This window comes from Monodon monoceros, unplaced genomic scaffold, assembly GCF_005190385.1.
Source record: "Monodon monoceros isolate NGI ecotype Baffin Bay Population unplaced genomic scaffold, NGI_Narwhal_1 Super_Scaffold_12, whole genome shotgun sequence".
NCBI lineage: Eukaryota > Metazoa > Chordata > Mammalia > Artiodactyla > Monodontidae > Monodon > Monodon monoceros.
Window position 1 is genome coordinate 8664080 of NW_021703768.1, and position 22138 is coordinate 8686217.

The window sequence follows — 22138 nt, forward strand, 5'->3', positions numbered from 1 at the left end:
ATAATAGAAACAGAAATTATAGTATTTCTTCCCATCAATTTTTGAAATAATTGCTTTTGACCCTAGACTCCCTGCATCAGACTCACCTCTGGGTGTTTGTTAAAAATGAAGATCCTTGGTCAAGGAGATCAGAATCTATGGGAGGTGGAGTCACAGGACATAGGCCTTAAAGAGACAGGCAGACCATGAGCCCTACAAATGGCTCCACAGTGTCTCCCCACCACAGGCCCTTCTGCAATGGGACCTGCTGATCTCCCCTCCAGAACTGGAGTCCAGTTCTCCACCACTTGGCATCCCTACAGGCCTGTGACTGCTTGACCAATAGAATACGATATAAGTGGCCCTGTCCCCGCTAGCTCCCTGCTCAGTCCTAACTGGCCTGACAGCCTAGCTTCCTGCCTCGTGAAGCCAGCTGCCAGGTAAGAAGTAGGACTGTCCTGAGAGCAGCAGGTGAGTCCCCTGGGGATAAAATGACAAGGAGGGGTAGGCAAGGAGATAGATGGGAAGAGCTGGGGGCTGTGGGACAGAGAGTGGGGAGAGAGGGAAGGAGAGAAGGAGGGGAGGAAGAAGAAGTGGGAGGAGGAAAAGGAGAAGGAGAAGAAGAAGAAAGCAGAAAGGGGAGGGGAGAGAGAGGTAACCCAAGAAGCAATGAAGTGCAGACACAGTAGTGGATAAACCAGCTTGAATAAGGAACTTCCGGCTGCAAGGGCCTCCATTGATGCCATGTTGGTCATACACCAACTCCCCAACTTAGGCTTTTGAAATTTCCCGATTCACAAAATTGTGAGCAAAATAGCAATAAAATGGCTGTTTTAAACCACTAAGTTTTGCGGTTGTCTTAGGCACCAATCAATAGCCAACTGAAGCAAGGACTCTGCCACAACTCTGGGTGTCTGGTAGGGACACTTTCCCTGCTAATCACAGGTGCGCATGTCAAGCCCACCCTCCTGTGGAGTCTGCGCTCAGCCTGCAGCCCCAGAGACAAGCTGGCTATCACCCCTGTCTCAACAGCCTGCCCAGGCTCCCTTTGCCCAGCTGGGCAGAACCATAGCTGGGGCAGGGACAGTCGTGGTACTTAGAAGATGCCAAATATTAAAATAATGATGTTTTTAAACGTATGCAAATGTTTAAGCCCCCTTTTCCCTTAGCAAATGCCTTTGGCCCCAAATTTACAAATGAATTCTGTGAGTCTCCCAGCCCATGTATGGTCTTCATCTTAAAATACAGCAGTTACCAGAATACACTTGATTTGTAAAGTTTGCGATTAAAACAGTAAAATAATAGTGACACCCATTTAGTCCTTATGACAGACCAGGCTGCTTGCACAGTGTTATCTGCACTCACTCGTCAGAAGAATCTGCAGGAAGGCATCACAATTATTCCCAAGAGGAAACTGAAACACAGTGAGTTTAGGTAACTTTCCCAAGGCCACACACAGAGACAGGGTGCACCCAGAGAGCATTTTCCAAAACTCCTCTGCACTGCCTCTAGTTATTAATACAGAAGTTGTAGATGAAATGCCAGATGGCTAAACTTTGCTGAATTTATAGGAAGATGAACTACTCTAGAATTCCTTGTAAGTTTAAATAATTTGCATGGTACTTTATTAAACAAAAACTAGCACAGAAAATAATATTTGTTTGAATGTCCTAAGTAATGTAATAGGTATGCAACTGCTCCTGTCATGTGGGTAATTCCAAAAGCTGAGCAATTGCTGTTAGTTTCGACCAGCAGCTCAATAGCCTCCCTCCGGCTCCAGGGAACATATGGAAATGCCTATGACATTTTGGTTGTCATAATTAGGGGGGAAAGGCACGGGCATGTGCAGATAGCCTCCTCCCTCCCCGACCCTTGTCATAAAAAAGGATTATCCAGCCCAAAATACCGGTAAGGCAAGGAACCCTGGTATGGAAGGTGATCTGAGCCCTGTCTTCTCTGTCTGGTCCATGGTCAGTGATCCCGTCTGCCTGCTCTGAGCTCCCCTGTCTGATGTCACACACTGGCACTTAATCACAGAGGGCCTGGGATAGCACTACTACTATTACTATTACTTTTGCAGGAGCATAAATCTTACCTTGTCAACTAGAACATAAGATTCAACTGAGTTGTCATGTCCCTTTCTTCCCTGACAGAACGCACTGCAAACAGTCAGCACCTGATATCTATTTGTCAATATGATTTACCTTATGCTTTCTGTTTCTTGAAAACTTGAAGTGAAGGATTGAAAGCAATCAATCATTGTTTCCCTCTGAGAAAATGTCTTCATTCAACGTCTTTGACTTCTTAAAGGTTTATGAAGTCATCCTTTCCACCTCCCCCTCCAGAGGCATATGAAAAACAAACTCTCTCTGATTTTAAATTGCAAGAAAAAGTTATCATGAGAGAAACACAAATGTGAATTTTTGAACACGCAGTGTTGACAGCCCGCTGTTTTATATTCACTATATGGACGACTGGTTAATTGCTGCTTTTTTGCAATAATAATAATAAATCTAATGCATGTCATTAAATTCCACACTGTTCATACCTCTGTCACAGTTTGCAGAATCTTTCTTTCATGACTGCCTCTCCTATACCATTTGCTCATCTAATTTCCTTTTTTCACTTTTCTCTCTCCTCTTCCTCCAAATTTAAATTTATTTAGATCATTTCTTGATCTGCCATATGCCTACGTTAACCATGCTACACAGAGTATTCAGAATTAAGAAACTGTTAACCCAGGTTAGTCACTGATATTCAGGTGGAGTTGGAGGGGATGTTGGTATTTTTTGCAAAAATCAATAAATAAGTAAATAAAAAGGTGAATGCTATTGGCATCTATGTTAGCTCTATGTTAACTATGTTAGCTCTGTATTTTTCTCTGAAGTATGTTTTTCTTGATTTGCATATCATAATGACAGTCTATAAATTTCCCCCTCTCTGACTTACCACCTGGTAGTACCTCTGCCAACAGAGGTATAAGTGGTTCGAAAAAATGTTGGCTTTTAACTAATCATATAATTGAAGGGAGAAAAGAGACAAGAAAATGCAATGGGGAACAGAAGCTCAGATCACACACAGCAGTGGATAATCTCCAAATCTTGTCTTTGAAAGATGGCCAGAAGGAACTGGGCTGGTCGCCATGCATCTGTGATGCAGGAACCCTCTAACCACCACCCGGCTCAGCTCCAATGTTTCTGCTCAGAATTTGAGAGCTGGAAGGGCCATGACTCTTTGGAGGAGCTACACCTGGGAATAAGCCTCAGCACATGCAACCTGTATCACTTTGGGGAATCAGACATGCCCATGAGATATTCTCCATCGACATCAGCAAAGTTGCCCCAGACCCAGGCAGCAACCCTTGTCTTGGGCTCAGAAGTCATGGTGCTGCCGGACACCACGAGATGGACACTGGAACTCATCCTTCCGTTCTCTCTTGGATTCCTCCTGCTGTTCCTCACACGAGGATTGACATTATGCCTCCTTCATGTCATGCCCACTGGTGCCAACCTCCCTGCTTCACATATCCAAATACTCAGTGCTGTCCAGATGCCTTGGCCAAAAGCTCTTCATAGATCCAAGGAGCAGCCTACCTGCTTAACCTCTCAGAACTCCAAACCCTGCATCTCTTATCTGCTTTGTCCAAGGACACTGGAGTCCTAACACCTCAACCACAGAGCAGACCGCTGCCTCTTCCTTTACACTGAGGACTCAAGGCACAAATGGCTTCCCCATGAGCCAACAATCTAAGCCCCACTTCCAAACCTACATGGTCCATAATTCATTCATTCATCCACATATTCATTCATTTTCTCCCTCACTCTTTCACTTTCATTTGCTCTGTTTTCCTCCTCTTTCCCTCTCCTTTTCTATCCCCACTAAGATTTTGAACTGCCTCTTCAAATATCCACTGGACAGCCAGCAGGATGCCTCACCATCGCTCAAGGTCACTAGCATCAAAGCAGAATTTCCCATCTTCCATCTCCTCAACCCACCCGACATCCAGTTCCTCCAAGCCTGCTCTTCTTACTGCTCTCCAGTACTTCTAGCCTTAGATGCACTATTTTCACAGCCCATGTTTGGATCCTTTCCCACAAAGTATGACTGACACCAGTGCTCAGTTCATGTTCATGAACTTTCCCAAAGTTCATGTTCAAAGCAGGAATTCCAATGGCTCAATCCTTATTCAGTAGGCATGGAAGGGATTTGGGGATTTCCACCTTTAAAAGCCTATTCAAGTGAATCCGATGATCTAACAGATTCTAGAACCACCGTGTTAAAATATCAGTGAGCCTCTTGTCCTAACTTGCATTTGTAACATGCATGCTAGTGGAAAAGGCAGCACACAGAAATAAACTAACCTTTGTGAGTTAGAATTAAGTGAACAAAGAGAGAGGTGAGAGACCAAATAACTCACAGTGAGTGCTTGGTAGAATTTTCCAGTGGTTCAGGTGGTATGTGGAAGCTAAAAGGAAAAGGGACGGACAAGGGGGAGGGGAGGAAGAGGGGTTGCTGTCCCCCATCCCGCTCTTCAATATTTATGTTAGAAGGTTAAGAACATGCGGTACAGCCAGGAGGTCTGAGATCTAATCTGGAGTCCACCAAGTTTACAGGTGTGTAATACTGACAAGCTTTCTTCAAATGCAAAATCAGGATAAAGATGGTGTCTATCAAATAGGAGCCCTGATAAGAGTCTAAGAGCAATGCATGCTGAGCTCTTAGCACACAGATTATATATATATATACACACCCACACCCCCCCCACAATGATATCTCAATATTGGCTAAGGTCGCCATCATATCAGTAAGATTCAGGAAAATGTGACCTCCTTCTATTGTTAAATATCTTCAGAAAATTATATTGCATATATCTGGAAGATCTGGCTGGAAATCACCGTCCTCATCCAAATAGCACCCAACAATTCTAGGTGGAACTAGAAGAAAATATACTTTCTATTTGCCAAATAACAACTCTGATAACCAGTGGAGGAAATAGATTATTACTTATCATCTAAAGGGTATTTTTTTTAAGATGTTGGGGGTAGGAGTTTATTAATTAATTAATTTATTTTTGCTGTGTTGGGTCTTTGTTTCTGTGCGAGAGCTTTCTCTAGTTGTGGCAAGCGGGGGCCACTCTTCATCGCGGTACGCGGGCCTCTCACTGCTGTGGCCTCTCCCGTTGCGGATCACAGACTCCGGACGTGCAGGCTTAGCGGCCATGGCTCACAGGCCCAGCCGCTCCGCGGCATGTGGAATCTTCCCGGACCGGGGCACGAACCCGTGTCCCCAGCATCGGCAGGCAAACTCTCAACCACTGCGCCACCAGGGAAGCCCCTAAAGGGTATTTTAATGGGATGAATGATAATTAAGGACTCAAAACTTCAAATGCTACCATGTTAATTTAAAAGGGGATGTATAACTGGGGCAAGGAAATATAGAATAGAATCCCACATGAGGAAAGGAATAGGGTCTAAAAAACACCAGTCATTTTAGAAGGTCAGGAAAAGGTTATCAGTGTATGAAATGTGTAATTAATATACTATCTATACCTCCATTCATAGGCTTATCATATCTTAGAGGCTGACCTATGAATCTTCAAATATGCTGGCTATATTTAAACTGCTTTGACAAACTGAAATTTGTCAAAACCCGATAAAACAGGTTTCTTTCTAAAAAAGCTAAATGTGATATATTTATACAGAGCTCTCCAAGCATTAGGCTGAATGTATATGATGTGGCATACTCTATAACTATGAAATATACATTTTCCACAAAAATAGATAAGTCCCTGTGTTCTATTTGAAAAATGGTACTTTTCACAAATGTATTTATTAAAAAGTAATGTGCCTTTTCTGGCAGAGTTCATTCTCACTTTGAATGCTATGGAAAAAAGTTAATAATTTGGGGCTTCCCTGTGGGAAAAATCACCTATGATTAGAACTATACTTTTCTTTTTTAAGCATTTAAAAAATCTTAATTGTAATATAGTTAATTTACAATGTTGTGTTATTTTCAGGTAAACAGTAAAGTGATTCAGTTATACATATATATATTCTTTTTCAGATTCTTTTCAATTATAGGTTATTACAAGATATTGAATATAGTTCCCTGTGCGATGCAGTAGGTTCTTGTTTATCTATTTTATATTTAGTAGTGTGTATATGTTAATCTCAAACTCCTAATTTATCCCTCCCCCACCCCTCTATCCTCCTTGGTAACCTTAAGTTTGTTTTCTATGTCTGTGAGTCTATTTCTATTTTGTAAATAAGTTCATCTGTATCACTTTCTTAGGTTCCACATATAAACTATATCATATGATACTTGTCTTTCACATACTACTTCACTTAGTATGATAATCTCTAGGTCCATCCATGATGCTGCAAATGGCATTATTTCATTATTTTTTATGGCTGAGTAAAATTCCATTGTATATATATACCACATCTTCTGTATCCATTCAACAGTCAATCAGTGGACATTTAGGTTGCTTCCATGTCTTGGGTATTATAAATAATGCTGCTATGAACATTGCAGTGCATTATCTTTTAGAGTTTTCTCCAGATATATGCCCAGGAGTGGGATTGCAGGATCATATGGTAACTACTTTTTTAGTTTTTTAAGGAACCTCCATACTGTAGAATTATACTTTTATTCACACATGTAAGGCTAATAAAAAAGCCATCAATGTGAAATCTCTATTTACCAAGGTAAATAAATTACACTTTCTTTTCTGACTCAGGGAACACATTTACATTTATGGTTATGTGTAATTCCATTTTATACTCAGTTGTCAAAAGGTATTGTATTATTATGTGCTTGGTCAAATCTTTATAATGCCGGATTTTTTCTTTTTACACTTTATAACTTTGATGCTCAAGGTTAATTTGGTTACTTGTTTTTTCTAATTACAAAAGGAAATCTGCATTTTAGAAAGTCTCCGACCAAATATAAATGTAAAACATCATACAGAAAGTAACCTGGTCCAGATGGAATACTTTATTTATGATTTTTAAGTTTCAGGATTAGCTTATGAAATAATACCTCTGCAATATTTTATAATTTTTAAATTTCAAGATGAGTACGGACAGCAAAAATATCAGGCAGGGAAACAGGGAAAGGAGATAAGGGGAGGGAAAGACAGAGTATATTCTGTGCCTCAGTCATCACGCTCCAAACTGCATGGGTTCAAAAAACCGTGTAAAAACACTCTCCTCTCCTCAAGGAGCTTTAACTGAGTTATGGCAGAAGCTATAGGATCTCCCTCTGGAGGACAAGAGAAAGGAAGTGATACATGACAGGCAAAAAATAACAGTTAAATTTCAGAGAAGACAGCCAGCATCACTGGATGCTCCGTTAGGAGGGAACAAAAGGGTGGGGGAAAAGATGAACAACAAGGTGGCATAACTGAGTCACTTTGCTGTACAGCAGAAATTAACACAACATTGTAAACCAACTATAATTCGTTTAAAAAACAAAACGAAATAAAACAAGGTGGCATGGTGGTTACCTAAAAGAAAATCTAACAACAGCCGAATGTTGTTGAAAAGTGATAAATTTAACTTAAAAAAAAAATACTTTTTTCTAAATTCCATACCATCAACTAAACTATTCCACCGGGGGTGGGGGGCTGTTGATTTTCTTGTTCACACACGTGTGCAGAATTAAAGACTATGTAGATATGAACTTAGGTGACCAAAATATCACCTATCATTAAAAATGATATTGATAGTGTTAAAGGTTGAATTGTGCCCCTCCCCCAAAACGATAGGTTGAAATCCTAACCCCTAGTACCAGTACCTCAGAATGTTGTCTCAATTGGAAATAACGTTTTTACAGAGGTGATCAAGTTCAGATGAGGTCATGAGGGTCTGCCCTAACCCATATGACTGGGGTCCTTCTAAAAAGGGGACATTTGGACACAGAGATGGGTAAGCACAGAGCGAAGCTGATGTGAAGACACATAGCGAGAAGATGGCCATGAGACTAGGGTGACATCTACAAGCCAGGTACGCCAAGGACTGGTGGAAAACACCAGAATCTGGAAGAGGCCAAGAAGGACCCTCCCCTAGCGCCTTCAGTGAGGGCACGGCCCTGCTGACACCTTGATTTCTGGCCTCCAGACCTGTGAGGGAATATATTTCTGTTGTTTTAAACCACTCAGTTTGGTTGCTCTGTTACACCGCTCCTAGGAAACTAATACAGATGGTTAGAATAAAAGCATCCCAATCCAACCTTTTTTAGAAAGGTTTTTGAACAGTTCTCTCAAACAACCAAAAATGCATAAATAACAAAAAGTATTTGCATAGCTTAATTTCCTAGTGCTGTACTGATTCCATTTTTTAAAAGAATCTTAAATATGAGTTCTGTTTTCTGGCATAGAATTTTGAACAAGGTTTTTAAAGGAAAATATCTGTAATTAAGGTGCTTTTTCAAGATTGTGGGAGTAGCTGATATTTTTGCAGCTTTAAATTACAAAGTGACATCTTTAGTGAAAACGGATGGTAAGATTTCAAACACTTTAAAATGGCCCCATTGTCATATGATTTCCAAACCATCATCATAATATTTTAGCGATGAGCTCTCATAGTCTTTGGCTCTGCCCACTGTAGAATGGAGGTCATTAGCCTAAGTAAATACTTGCCTCATGGAGCTGTTAGGAGCTTGGGATCTCTTCAGTTAGTCATTTGGACAGGTTTGATAAACCAAGCCCACAGTCAACTGGCCATTAAAGGCACAGAATGAGCTAGATTTGTTGCACCCTCAACATTAATTAAACGTGGATGGGGAGCTTTACTGTTCTGAAGAAGGGGACAACCACAGCAATTGAACATGTAAATCTCATAATCTTAGTGCTGAACGGGCCCTTGGAGATCACCCATCCATCTAGTCTAATTCTGTTAGGATGGAGGAGAGAAATTAGAACAGGGACAGGAGCGTTATGGAGCTACAGCTGGCATGGAGGAGGACAGTTAAAATAATAGTTGCCAGGAGTTGATTGGGAGGAGAATATAGACAAAGACATAGGGTCTGAACAGGAGAAACAGCACATGGAGACACAGGTGGGAGATTTGAATTCAGCTGGAGGAGATCAGGCCAACACTCATGAAGCAGGAAAGTTGGGAATGATTAATTGATGCCCATCTTGTCCTGGGGACTTTCTCACAGCTGACCTTGCATTTTTATCAGCTTGATGTCTCAGGCTGGGCACTGATAGATAGACCAGGGAGGGAGGGCAGTGAGGGGGGAGAACAGGGCAGAAGAGCGTCACAGGCGGTCCGCAGCCTAAGTCCACCTTCGCAGGGTGGGGCTTAGGTACCAACTTTAAGCATTCCCTTAGGCACAGCCTTAGGCAGAATTTCATCATTTGTAAACACCTGTCATTTGAACAGGTTTTAGGAAGGAGGCCATCAGTGTGTAACACCTTTCTCTGCCCTCCTAACTCAAACTATAAAAAGTCAAAAAATATTTACAAGAAAAACTGGGCAGTGATTATTACAAATGGCAGAGAGAAGAGCTAGGCTTCACATTTCCTTTTTCCCTATGGGGCTGGACAGCGGATATCCCAATGTATGAAATACAACAGAGGAGAGCTCCTGAAACCCTTCAGGGGCCCAGCTCAAGTGAGAACTATAGGCTCCCAAGGCTGTTACCCTGACACATTACTCTACTGAAACAAAACAGTAACAGAAGGAAAACTGCATTCCCACGCTCTCTGTATCCAAAGGCGTTTCCAGTATGCTGTGCTCTCCCATAGCTGCCTCAGGGATGTGAGGATACCTGTAGCACCCGCTGGTGTAGCAGAGCAAGCCGAGCTGTGATCATCTTCAAGGAGTCGTCTTCCAGGATATCACTGAGGGGCGCATTAGGACAAATACGCTTTATGCCACCATCAACCTCCTTGTGTGTCTAAGGTATGTCCACTCCAGAAAAGGGTCAGAAAGGCAGGTTTCCATACTGCGTTTGTTTTGCCAGAAAAAATCCATTCCTTTCACTTCGAGTACAGGAAAGGCAGAATTTACATTTGTCTCTGTGCTCTCCAATTTCCTGTTTTCTTATCTTTGCCTTTCAGTTGAAAAACATTTATCATCCTCATTGGGTGATGTGGGGATAGAGCCATGCTTCACAAGTGGGGACGATTCTGCCCCCCAGGGGACATTTGGTGATGTCTAGAGACAGTTTTGGTGTCCCAACTGGGAGGCAAGGTGCTACTGGCATCTAGTATACAGAGGTCAGGCCTGATGCCTCTACCCTACATCCTAGACTGCACAAGACAGCCCCCCCAGAAAAGAACCCCAAAGAATTATCTGACCTAAATGTCAATAATGCTGAGGTTAAGAAACCCTGAGACAGGAAAAAAGGAAGAGTCGTTAAAAAAATGCTTGCAGCTATAGCACAAGGAGAAGCCTCAGAGCACCATGAATAGGTAGGATCTCTTTGAAACAAAGAGGCATAAACTCGGAAAGATGTCTTCTAAAGACCCCCGGAACACTACCCGCTTTGGGTTGAATGGTGGCCTCACAAAAAGGATGTATCTACCCAGAACCTGTGAATGTGACCTTATTTGGAGAAAGGATCTTTGCAAGTCTAATTAAGGATCTCAAGATGAGATCCCCCTAGATTATCTGAGGAATCCTAAATCCAATGACAAGTATCCTTATACAAGAAAGGTGAGGGAGATTTGAGACACTCTGACACATGGAGAGGATCATATGAAGATGAGCGAGAGAACAGAGTGATGCACCAACAAGCCCAGGAACTCCTGGAGTCGCCAGAAGCTGGAAGAGGCAGGAAGGTTCCTCCCCTAGAGCCTCTGAAGGAAGTGTGGCCCTGCTGGCACCTCGATTTCAGACTACTGACCTCCAGAGCTGTGAGAGAATAAATATCTCTTGTTTTAAGCCACTAAATTTGTGGCAATTTATTACAGCAGCCCTAGGAAATGAATATGCCACCCAAAGGATCGTATGTTCAGACTTAACTTGTATGCTTTCTAAAGGACAGAACTGCCTGGTCTAACTGTGACTTCCAAATGAATTCTTTGAGATCTGCATTTATGAGCCAAGTGTGTTTCTCAGAGCTAAGTGACTCCCTTAACCAATGGTAACATTTATTGTAAACAGAAGATAATCACACTTGGTGACCCAAATCACACTTTAGACCCAACGCTCTAAGACAGCCTCTTTTCTCAAAGGGTAGACAAATTTTAGGTGGTATATTCATAAGCTTCAGGAGTCTTAAAATAAGAGTACACTGGCATTCTAATCTATCTTGAGAAGTTTTAACATTAACATCAGACAAAATTAAAATCATTTTAACCAAGCCCTTAGAACTTGTCACTATCACTGTGACAAGTGATAAAAACTAAACTCCAATTGGTTTAAGCCAAAAGCAAAAGGTTTAAAATGTTTTGTAACTGGGAAGTACAATATGAGAAACCCAGATTCGAGCACAGACAAGCCCAGGGATTCAAAGTATGCTGTAAGAATTCAACAGTGCTGACTTCTAGTTATGATAGCCTCTGTTGGGCCTTGTTCTTCAGCAGATACCACATGGGGACAAAATGGCTGCACATAGCCTACAGTGACATCATCCTTCAAGCTTACGATTGCAAAGAAAAGAGATTAGCCTTGTTTCTTTCAGGGCATATTTGAAAGTCCTTTAAGGCCACTAATTAGTCGCACTTGGGTCGTTTACAGAACCCTGGAGCAAGGAGACTGGATACTTTTATTAGGCTTCCTGGGTCATCAGCCTGACTGCAAGATATAAGAAATAGAGGTCATGTGCATTACTTTCCTGTGGCTGCTATAATAAAATATCATAAATTTGGTGGTGTAGATGAATAAAATTTTATTCTCTTAAAGTTTAGGAGATAGTTCTGCCACAAACCAGTTGGGTGATCTTGGCTGAATCACATAAACTCTCCAAGCTTCATCTCCTCCTCTGTAAAATACTGAAAATAATACCTACACCTTAGTGCCACTGAGGAAACAAAACTGAGATGATGTATGTGAAGAGCTGAGTACTCAGTGAGGGCACAGTAAATGCTGTCGCCTATTACTGTTGTTGTCCTCATTATCTTTTTTGTTTTGTTTTGTTTTGTTTGCGGTACGCGGGCCTCTCACTGCTGTGGCCTCTCCCGTTGCGGAGCACAGGCTCCGGACGCGCAGGCTCAGCGGCCATGGCTCACGGGCCCAGCCGCTCCGCGGCATGTGGGATCTTCCCGGACCGGGGCACAAGCCCGCGTCCCCTGCATCGGCAGGCGGACTTTCAACCGCTGTGCCACCAGGGAAGCCCTGTCCTCATTATCTTATGACAAATTAGGTCATTAAAGTTACATCGAATAAGCACAATGCCAAGTTTTCCATTACAGGGAAAGTTTTCCGTAAAGAAGGAGGAACCCAGGAGTCACATTTAAGCAGTGACAGAAGGAAGAGTCAGCAGAAGGATGGCACATATTAAGATTTTAATGCTGAAAGGGACTGCAGGGATGATCCAGCCTACTCCTCTCTCTGGCTCTGCTCTCCCAACGCACCGTCAAGATAACTGAGGTCCAAAGAGGTTAAGTGGTTTGTTCAAAGTATCCCTTCTTTGTTATTTACAGAAATGTTAGACGCGTGGATAAATCTGTGTGTGTAGTAGAAAATTAGAATTGCTGGAATGGCGGGGGATAGGCGCAGACAACAGGATCAGTTCAGTGCATCCTTAGGTGCTAATCTTGTTTTTCTAGCACCTTCTGGGAGAAAATGCTAATGCATGCCGATGGATGTCTGAAGGTCTGAGTCTTCTGCTTCCTCCCGGGTATGCAGACAAACAATAATCCCAGCCTCCTTGCAGTTGGTTGAGGCCATGTGACCTAGTGGTGGCCACTGGGAGGGAGCGAGGCATGCATTTCCTGGCCTGGCCCATGTAGATCGCCTCTGCACGATCCTCCACACTTTCTTCCACGCTGTTCTGGAGGCGTGGGTTGAAGATGGAGGCACCACAAGCAGAACACCCTGGGCTCCTGGATGGTAGCATAGAACAGAGCCCCTACAGCTGCTGCCCTGGACAATCATCACGTAAGTAAGAAATAAGGCTTCTGAGTGTGCGTTTAGCTACCGAGAGTGAAGGGCTGTTTGTTAACAGCATTCATTCAATGTGACTAATATTCTCTGAAACTAATCTGAGTCCTCATCTACACAAGCTGTACATCAGCAACTATAATCCTCTTAGAAGTTATGAGAAAAGGAAAGTAAATGTGTTTCAATAAACAGGTAGATGAAACAGCCCCTGACAGGGAATTTTCACCAAGGGAGTGGAAGAGACAAGAATCTGGGGATGAGTGGTGATACTATGGGTTCCCAACCTATGGGTCACAGTCTAGGGAGGACCATGAAATTATAGCCCAGGGAGTCAAAATTAACACTGTTGTCCAAACAACCAAATATTGTCCTAAGAAAAGCAAAGACAAAGAATTACACTGCATTCTCCTGTGTTCACTCACCAGGAAATACTCACTGAGAACTTGATCTGTACTAGTCCCAGGCGACAAACTTTTCCTTAAAGGATCAGATAGTAAATACTTTAGGATTTGTATCCCAGACGTTACTTGATACAACTGGTCAACCCAGTTGATGTAGCAGCCATAGACAACATCCAAAGGGATGCACATGTCTGTGTTCCAATAAGATGTATTAATGATGACCATGGGCTGGCAATATGCAAATGAACGGGCATGGCTGTGTTCCAGTAAAACTGTAACTATGATCATCAAGTCTTAGTTTCTGAAACCCTGAAAGGTTTTAATAAAGATCTCTAAGCTCTTTAATCTCTAAGGTCCCTGCCACTTCTATAACACTATGATTTCAAGAACATATTTGATAAAGAAGGCAAAAAAGAAATAAAGTTTAGAATCATGACTGTGGATAACTACATGGGAGACCACTCTCCCCCTGTCCAATATAAATATAAGACAAGATTTAAAAAATTAATCAATACAAATATCTCATTTGAATAGTTACTCTAAATTACTAATTAAAATATCATTCTTTAAATTATACAGAAGAATTCCAACAGAAGGTAGTTGTATCAAATTGTTATGACCCATTAGAGAGGGTACTGGTATTATAAATTGACTCTATTTTTAAATTTAATTTCATATTAATAAAAGGAAGCAATTTATACTCAAGAATCCCAGCAGCTTCTTTAGAAATGGCCACTAAGGGCTCATACACGTGTTTGGTTAAATATACAAAGGAATCTAAAGAGGAAAATACCCCAAGCATATCAAAGCTCTTCTGGATTCAATCAAGACATGTTAACATCACAGATTCAAAAAGTGGCTTCTTCAAAACATGTGGAAGCCGAGGCAGTGATCACCTAACATAGGGTTTCTCAACCTTGGTGCTATTAGCATTCTGAGCCAGGAAATTCTTTGCTGAGCGGCGAGGGGCTGACCTGTGCATTGTAAAACATTTAGCAGTGTCCCTGGCCTCTACCCACTAGATGCCACTAGAACGTCCCCCTCCAGTGGTGACAACCAGATGTTTTCAGCAGGTAAAACAGCCCCTAATTGAGAAACACCGATTTAGAAATGACTGGAGTTGAAAGGCAATTCCCCAAACCCAAATATACAAGAAACAAAGTTAACATTTACCTTAACTTTGGAGAGAATTCTCCACCAATATTGACCAGGTCGTCAGAGACATAACAGTTTTCAATTTAGAAACCAGAGAGAGGCAGGTGGTAAACTGGAACACAGATTGCAATTTTTCTGCTTATTCCAGCAGTCGTGAGTGAGAAACAAGCTGTGAATTCCTTTCCTTCAGTAACAAAGCAATATAAAAATGGATTTTGAGCTATTTCCCAAAAGACTGTTAGGAAGACATTGAGGTGAAATGAGCTGCAGTCTCTTTGTGTTCTTAGGACCGTGCTCAGCGCACCTCTACCTCGGGCCATCCCAGGCACGATCCCAGATGGGCAAATGCTGTCAATTCGTCTTAGGGCCGGCTGCATTTCTATATTTTCCAAAAATCTTGTTCTTGTAACATAACCGCTGTGATCAAGGCAAGAAGAAAAGTGACGCTGAAGAGATGGATCTGTTACCATGACAAGAAGTAGGAGAGATGCCTGATGGGAAACCTCCACATCCTCTGTCACTGTGCCTGAAAGTGACTGGTTTCCAAGACGTGATGTCTACATTTCAGCACACGGTGAGTTGCAAGATTTATCACAGCCTCCGAGTGGAAAGACACCTTATAAGTGACGTCACATGAATATTTGATTCTCCAATCATTGATGAAAAACAGGTTTTGTTTCCTTCAAAGCAACTCTTGGTCTTTCACTTTAATACACTGAGGTATGTTTGAAAATCACAGTATTCCATATAGAGCCATTCTACCTCATGGTATATTTATATGTGAATATTTTTGTGGTGATGCTAAGGGACTTACCTCAAACAGATAATGTTCACTGGGGGTAATAATAACCATGTACCGACCCGATCCTTGCTCAAATCTTGACTGCTTCAGAAACTCCACTAGTGACGTCTCAACTTTATTAGGGAGAAAAAGGGTAAAAGAACCCTTGATTCGGGGTTCTGTTGATGCCTGTTCCGGACTGTGGTCAGTATCAAGCTTATCAGGCAGTCTGACCTCATAGTTCGTTTTCTCACCCTAAAGCCACTTCACAAAAGTCCATTTTTCTTATCAGTGGGTTTCCGCGTGGTTCCACAAGCTGAGTTGCAAGGCACAACCACGTTGGATGGACAACGTGCTCCTGTGGATAATGCCGGCAGCCCATGGCCCACCCTGCCCTCACCGCTTGGGCAGGAAGAAGAGCTGGGACCCTTCTTTTCCTCTCACTAAAAACAGAAGTTGGGATAATCAAGTCACTGTGTGGGGACCACCTTGGTGTGAGGAAGGGAAGGTGGAAGGGTGCACCACAGGTGTGCATCATGCTCCCGCTGCAGCTGGGAACTGTGCTGGCTGAAGTACACACACTAGCGCATCGAATTTGGGGGTCATTGACTGGGGGGAGGGGCTTAGAACTCTGTGAAAATCACTAAATAGAAGAAAAAAAAAGGAACCTTGTTCAACAACTGCTTTCTCATTACTGATCCTAAAACAATGTCCAGGCAGAAGAATTTAGGGCAGAAGAAAAGTACCGAGCAGTATCAAGCAGACAGGTGACTGGTACATAAGAAAGGAATGGATCAGAGTCAGGAAATACCTATACTGTCCTAGAAACTTCCCGTGGGGTGAGAGTGTGCACACGTGTGTTTTAGGATGCCTCTTCCAGCAGGCATTCCTCACTGCTCTAGTCACTGGGTTTCATTACTTTCCTTCTCTTGAATTTAGGGACAAAAATATGAAATTCACCCATGCCCTACTAATGATAAGTTTTAAAAAGTTGCAGAGTGAACATATTTATTAAATATCAAGGGATTCAAACTTTCACAGACATTTGTCTTGAGTCTATCACCTGCCAGGTAACTGCATCTAATGATCTACTTTCATCTAATACTGAGGAGACAACAATTCAAACCCTCCTCACAGCACAGAGTGAATTTCAATCTGAGACAAGAGGGGCTCGTCAGAAATAAAGGCTGAGGCTATGAAATGCATCTGAGGGTCATCAGCCCAAACAGACTCAAGGTGGGTTACAAAGAAGTGACAGTTAAAGTGAGACCGAAGGATTGGCGGTCTTCTTCTAGATCGAGGAGAAGATGGGGTTAAAATTGTTCACAAGAAAGAGGACATGAGTAGATGCTAAAAGTTGGGAAATGGCCTCCAGTCTGGGAAGCTATAAGCAGCTTGGCATTACAGACACAGGGAAGCATCACGAGGTGATGGGGGGCTGCCCCTGGGAAGTGGACCGTGCTGTCAGGCAGAGAGGGGCCAGGTCAAACGAAGCGTTGTCTGCTGTTAAATAAGGGCTGTCACTGATTCTCAGTTCTAATTCTCTCCACTGTTCATGCAAATTGATTTTCCTTCCTCATCTTCATTTCCTCATTTTCCCATGTTTCAACAATTACTTTCTATCTTCGAAGAGAGAAGGAAGGAGAAAAGTTTTAGCCTACTATATCCAAATTAATCCGGATAGTCCCTGCAGAAAACAATATTTCTACAACATAACTGAAGGCATACAAGTCATAAACGCTTCTGCTTCTCATGATATTAAAGTGCACTGTCCAGTTAGGTAGCAACAGCTCCGCTGAGCTCTTGAATGGTGGCTAGTCCAAATTCACATGTGCTCTAAGAGTGAAATACACCCCAGAGTTTGAAGACTTAATACAATTAAAATAAAGAAATGTATCTCATTATTTTTTGTAATTATTGCATGTTAAAATGATATTATTTGAGATATAACAAGCAAAATATATTACTAAAAATAATTTCCCCCAAGGGGATTAAGAGGTACCAACTACTATGTATAAAATAAATAAGCTACAAGGATATATTGCAGCACAGGGACTATAGCCAATATTTTATAATAACTATAAATGAAATATAACCTTTAAAAATTGTGAATCACTATGCTGTATACCTGAAACTTATATAATATTGTATATCAACTATACCTCAATAAAAACATCGTCCCCTGTTTCTTTGTACTTGTTTCAATGTGACCATCAGATAATCTTAAACTACCCATGAGGCTCACATTTTGTCTTTACTGGACAGTGCTGTTTGTAACACCAGTACAGCCCTTTCTTGATCAGTGTGCTTAGTCTTTTTTGTTACCCTTAGAAACGGTCATTTAACTTAAAATAAAGTATTTGTAGAAATCAAAAGGACAACTTAACTGGAGACATGTATGAAAAAGCAGTCTGTCCTGAAGAATTCCCAGAGTCCTCTCTCCACAGTGAGTGAAAGGTAGGCTGCAGAGCATCGTACACAACCACGAAGCACAACAGGGGAGGGTGGCGCTGTGTGTACCCACCGCACCGCGTGGTCTGACGTCTGTTATTAGGGCCGTGTTGTCAAAGCTTCCATTCGGACAGCCCCTGTCATCCTGCTTGGCCCTATGTCAGCAGACTGTGCTCTCTCTTACCAGGAGGTGAGGCTGATAAGTTTTCCAAACACTTCAATTTCATCAGTAACCTCAACCTGATTTCCACCAAAAGGTAGTCATGGCAATGAGAAGCAATAATGAGGAAACTACAGTTAGTTCCCTTGCCCCTAAAATAACATTATACACACAGCAATGGCACATATGCATCTCCTGATTTTTTGCAGCTATTTATTTCGAAAAACAGCGAGAAAAGTTGCAAGCAAAGTTCAATGGACTCTCAAAAACCCTTCACCTAGATTCTTAGAGTTCCCTCATTAACATTTTATCGTATTTGTTCTATCATTCTTTCTGTGTGCATGCATGCATGCGTGTGTGTGTGCATGTGTATGCCCATAAACACATATATATATATGTATATAGACATACAGTAAGTTTTTAAATCACTTCAGAATAAGTGTCAGAAATGATACTCTTCACCCTTATTTATCTCAGAAGGTTTGTCTAAAGAACAAAGACATTCTCCTTCATAACCACATTACAGTTACCAAAGTCAGGACATTAATATTAATACATTTCTACTATCTTCTCTGCAGACAGTAAAATTTCACCAGTTGTCCCAAGAGTGTCCTTTATAACAGGAAAAAAATTTTTTCCTGTTCCAAGATGCAATTTGAATCAAATGTTTCATTCAGTTGACATGTGTACTTTTTTTCCCCTTTATGATGGAATAGCTCTTTTTTCTTTTGACTTGGTGATTTTTGAAGAGTAGAGACCAGTTTTTTGTAGAATGGCCTTCAGGTTTGGTCTGTGTGATGGTTCCTCATGATGAAACTGGTTATAATTTTTGGTTTTAATATCATGTATCATGGAAATCTTGCTGTGGCCTTTTCAGTGCATCTAATCAGGAAGCTTATACTAACTCTTTGCCCCATTCCTAGCGAAAGTACCTTTAACTAGCTGGTTATCATGGTACTGGCCAGCTATCTTCATTATCAAGTCACAGGTTTTCCTCCGGCAATTAATACGTATTTTATAGGTAAAGACTTTGAGACTATATCGATATCTTGGTCATCATCAAACTCTCACCCACAAATTTTGCATCCATTGATCATTTTTGCCTGAATCAGTTTTTAGTGTGAGTGTTGTCAAATTATAATTTTCTAATGAAATCATTCCTTCAACATTTATTAGTTGGCATTTTAGAGTAAGGAAGAGCAATCCCTTCTGTCTCATTTGTTTATTCATTTATTTTTATGTTAGTATTTACTCATAGTATTTACTCATAGTTGATTCACTGTGCTATAACCTGATACTATCATTACTTATTCTAACAATCAAATTGTCCCAGATTTCTTCAGTGAGCCCACGTCAAGCTGGCTGCTATATCCTTTTGACCTGCTCTCATCACTCTTTGAGTACTCCCTTAATTTCTGAAACATCAAAATCTTCCAGGCTTATCTGGAACTTTGGTTGTCCAGGCCCTGGAATCAGCTGCTTCTCCAAGAAGGCTTGGTTCTTTTTTTTTTATTTTTGGCCACACAGCATGTGGGATCTTAGTTCCCGACCAGAGATCCACACCCCCTGCAGTGGAAGCTCAAAGTCCTAACCACTGGACCACCAGGGAAGTCCCAAGGCTTGGTTCGTTTTAATGGAGAACGAAATTTAGAAACCAAGTACTGGGTATTAAGTGTGCTCATTGCTATTAGAATGACAATATTCTAGACCTTCTCAGCCATAGGAGCTGGGAAACTAGGAAATCAATGCACATGTGTATGGAAACATACGTTGGCACACACACATATCTGCACATTTCACTTTTTTGGCACACACAATATGCCAAATAATATACTGTACCCTGAGAATCAAAATGAGCATAATCCTATCGAATGATCTATATATTTTATAAAAGATTATTTAAAACCAGAGCTTTAAAATGGTATTCTGCATTAACTGCCGATCATTCTGAGTTCTTATTAATACACTCATAATTTTACCAATGATCAACTCATTTAAAGACTTCACTTATATTACCAAATTGCAGTGGAAAGACAATTCATTGTCCAGTGTGATGAAATAATTATAAGAAGTTATTATTTATTGTTATCACTTTTAAAAAACAAAAGCGATTAACATTTGTTGCAAAAGTACTATGCCTTATCTCTTGTGCATGCCTTACTTTATTTAGTTCTAGCAAAGACAGTATGGGGTTGGTAGTGTTTTGTGGTCATTCCACAGATGAGGAAACCCACAATTGCTGGGAGTCACAGAGCTAGATAACAAATCCAGGTCTATGGGTTTTCAAAGTGCTTTACCAATATTAGTTTTCTGGGGGGTATTGGCTTATTTTAAAGCCCTGCTGAATAAAACATAGATCTACTATTAAACCATAGATCTAAAGTTTCCTGAATGTTCCCAAATATCAGCATCACATAAGAGAAGAAAATAATATAAACTTCTCTCCAATCACTTCTTAGAACTCTAGTAGATGAGGGTGATTAAAGAATTTTTCCAAACTACACACAGCCCAAGGATTCTGGCATGCTCCATGGGGAATTCCAGAATCTTGGTGAAGTGGGTATTTATGCCATGACCCTATCCTTCTCCAAGGAGACCCTTCTAAAAGCCTAACAGGGTGAAGTGGGCCTTTGTGGTTCAGATCTGCCACTAAAATAAACACTCTATCCAGGCATAAGCATCTCAGGTTCCTCCTCCTTCAAACCGCAAAAAAACACAAGTAGGTAAATTTCATTTTTATCTATCATCACTAATTCTTTGTTATATGTTTTTTGGGGTTTTTTTTGCGGTACGCAGACCTCTCACTGTTGTGGCCTCTCCCGTTGCGGAGCACAGGCTCCGGACACGCAGGCTCAGTGGCCATGGCTCACGGGCCCAGCCACTCTGCAGCATGTGGGATCTTCCCCGACCAGGGCAGGAACCCGTGTCCCCTGCATCGGCAGGCAGACTCCCAACCACTGCACCACCAGGGAAGCCCTATATGTGGTTTTTAAGCCATAGAGTCATATTTATTCAATTATAAATAATAAAGAGGAAACAAAGATGTTTTTCTAAAGGGGGCTGATTTTTACAAGAATATGGTGGCTGGATGCATCACACTAAATAATCAATGATGATTCTAACCAGGGGGAAAAGGCCACTTCCTAACATTGAGGAAATGCCCTTTGAATTATCTATCATTTGGGGAAGAGTAAATCAGGATGATACCCATGAAAGGAGGAGAGGCCGCACAGTAGGAAGAGGGCTAATTGGGAATTAAGGCAGGTGATGACTCATGTCAAAGAGGGCAGCCAGGCGTCCCGTGGCCTGACCCGCTGAGGAAGGAACGGCCTGCTCTGGCTTGATTAATACCTTCACATACATCTGTCTTCATCCCCTCAAACACGGAGCTAATTGAGATGAAAAATGAAAGTTTGAGAAAAATAAATTGCACCTACCTGGATCAGGGACAAATCCTCAAGCTGTAATCTGAAGAGGTAGTTTCTACAAAATACAAAAAGAGAGCAGTTTCATTTTTAATAGATTTTAAAAAATTACAGTACATAAAAATTATGAGAATAAGGGGGAAAAACCCAACAATTTTTGGCTTCTGAAGCAATCTCCTGCTAAGACTGTGAGTTCCTTGGAACTCAGAGTTCAAAGAGGCGTTCAATACGTCAACAGAAACACACATTTGAGACTGGTGAGAAAGCTAAGGAATAAAGGGGCGGGGACTAAGGTATATCTAAATCATTAATCAGCTCTCTTAATCGATGTGAAATGGACAAACGGAAGTGGGTCTTTAATGCTGAAGCTGAGTTTAAGTTAAGCAAGATGATATAAAACCACTCTTCACGAGCCTTTATCCTGACAGATCACCTACATTCACCATGTTGTTTAATTAAAACACATCCAGGTTTTGAATTCACCAATGGTCTGAGCTTTACACCGCTCTGCCTCGCTGGATGGATTCAGTGTGTAATAAGTTTAGAAGCATGAACTTGTTGTCTGTCTGACTGTTTGAAAGAGTCAGCTCTGGCTGCCCAAGCGTGAAAGAGGAAGCCAGAGAAAAGGAAGCGATCAGCTTTCAACAACGAAGGGGAAGAACCGTGAAATACACAACAGAGATCCGCAGAGCTCGGTGGGGGGGGGGGGGGGGGGGGGGGGGGGGGGG

General features: G+C 41.6%; 1 protein-coding gene across 2 annotated transcripts in view; it reads right to left on the minus strand.

Moving 5' to 3' along the window:
* Positions 1–22138, minus strand: part of SEMA5A (semaphorin 5A) — a 471369-nt gene that overhangs the window by 211775 nt on the left and 237456 nt on the right. For both annotated transcript variants that reach the window (XM_029215912.1, XM_029215913.1), the window contains one exon: positions 21423–21468. In XM_029215912.1, coding sequence (XP_029071745.1) covers positions 21423–21468 — 46 coding nt within the window. The remainder of the gene's footprint in view (positions 1–21422; positions 21469–22138) is intronic.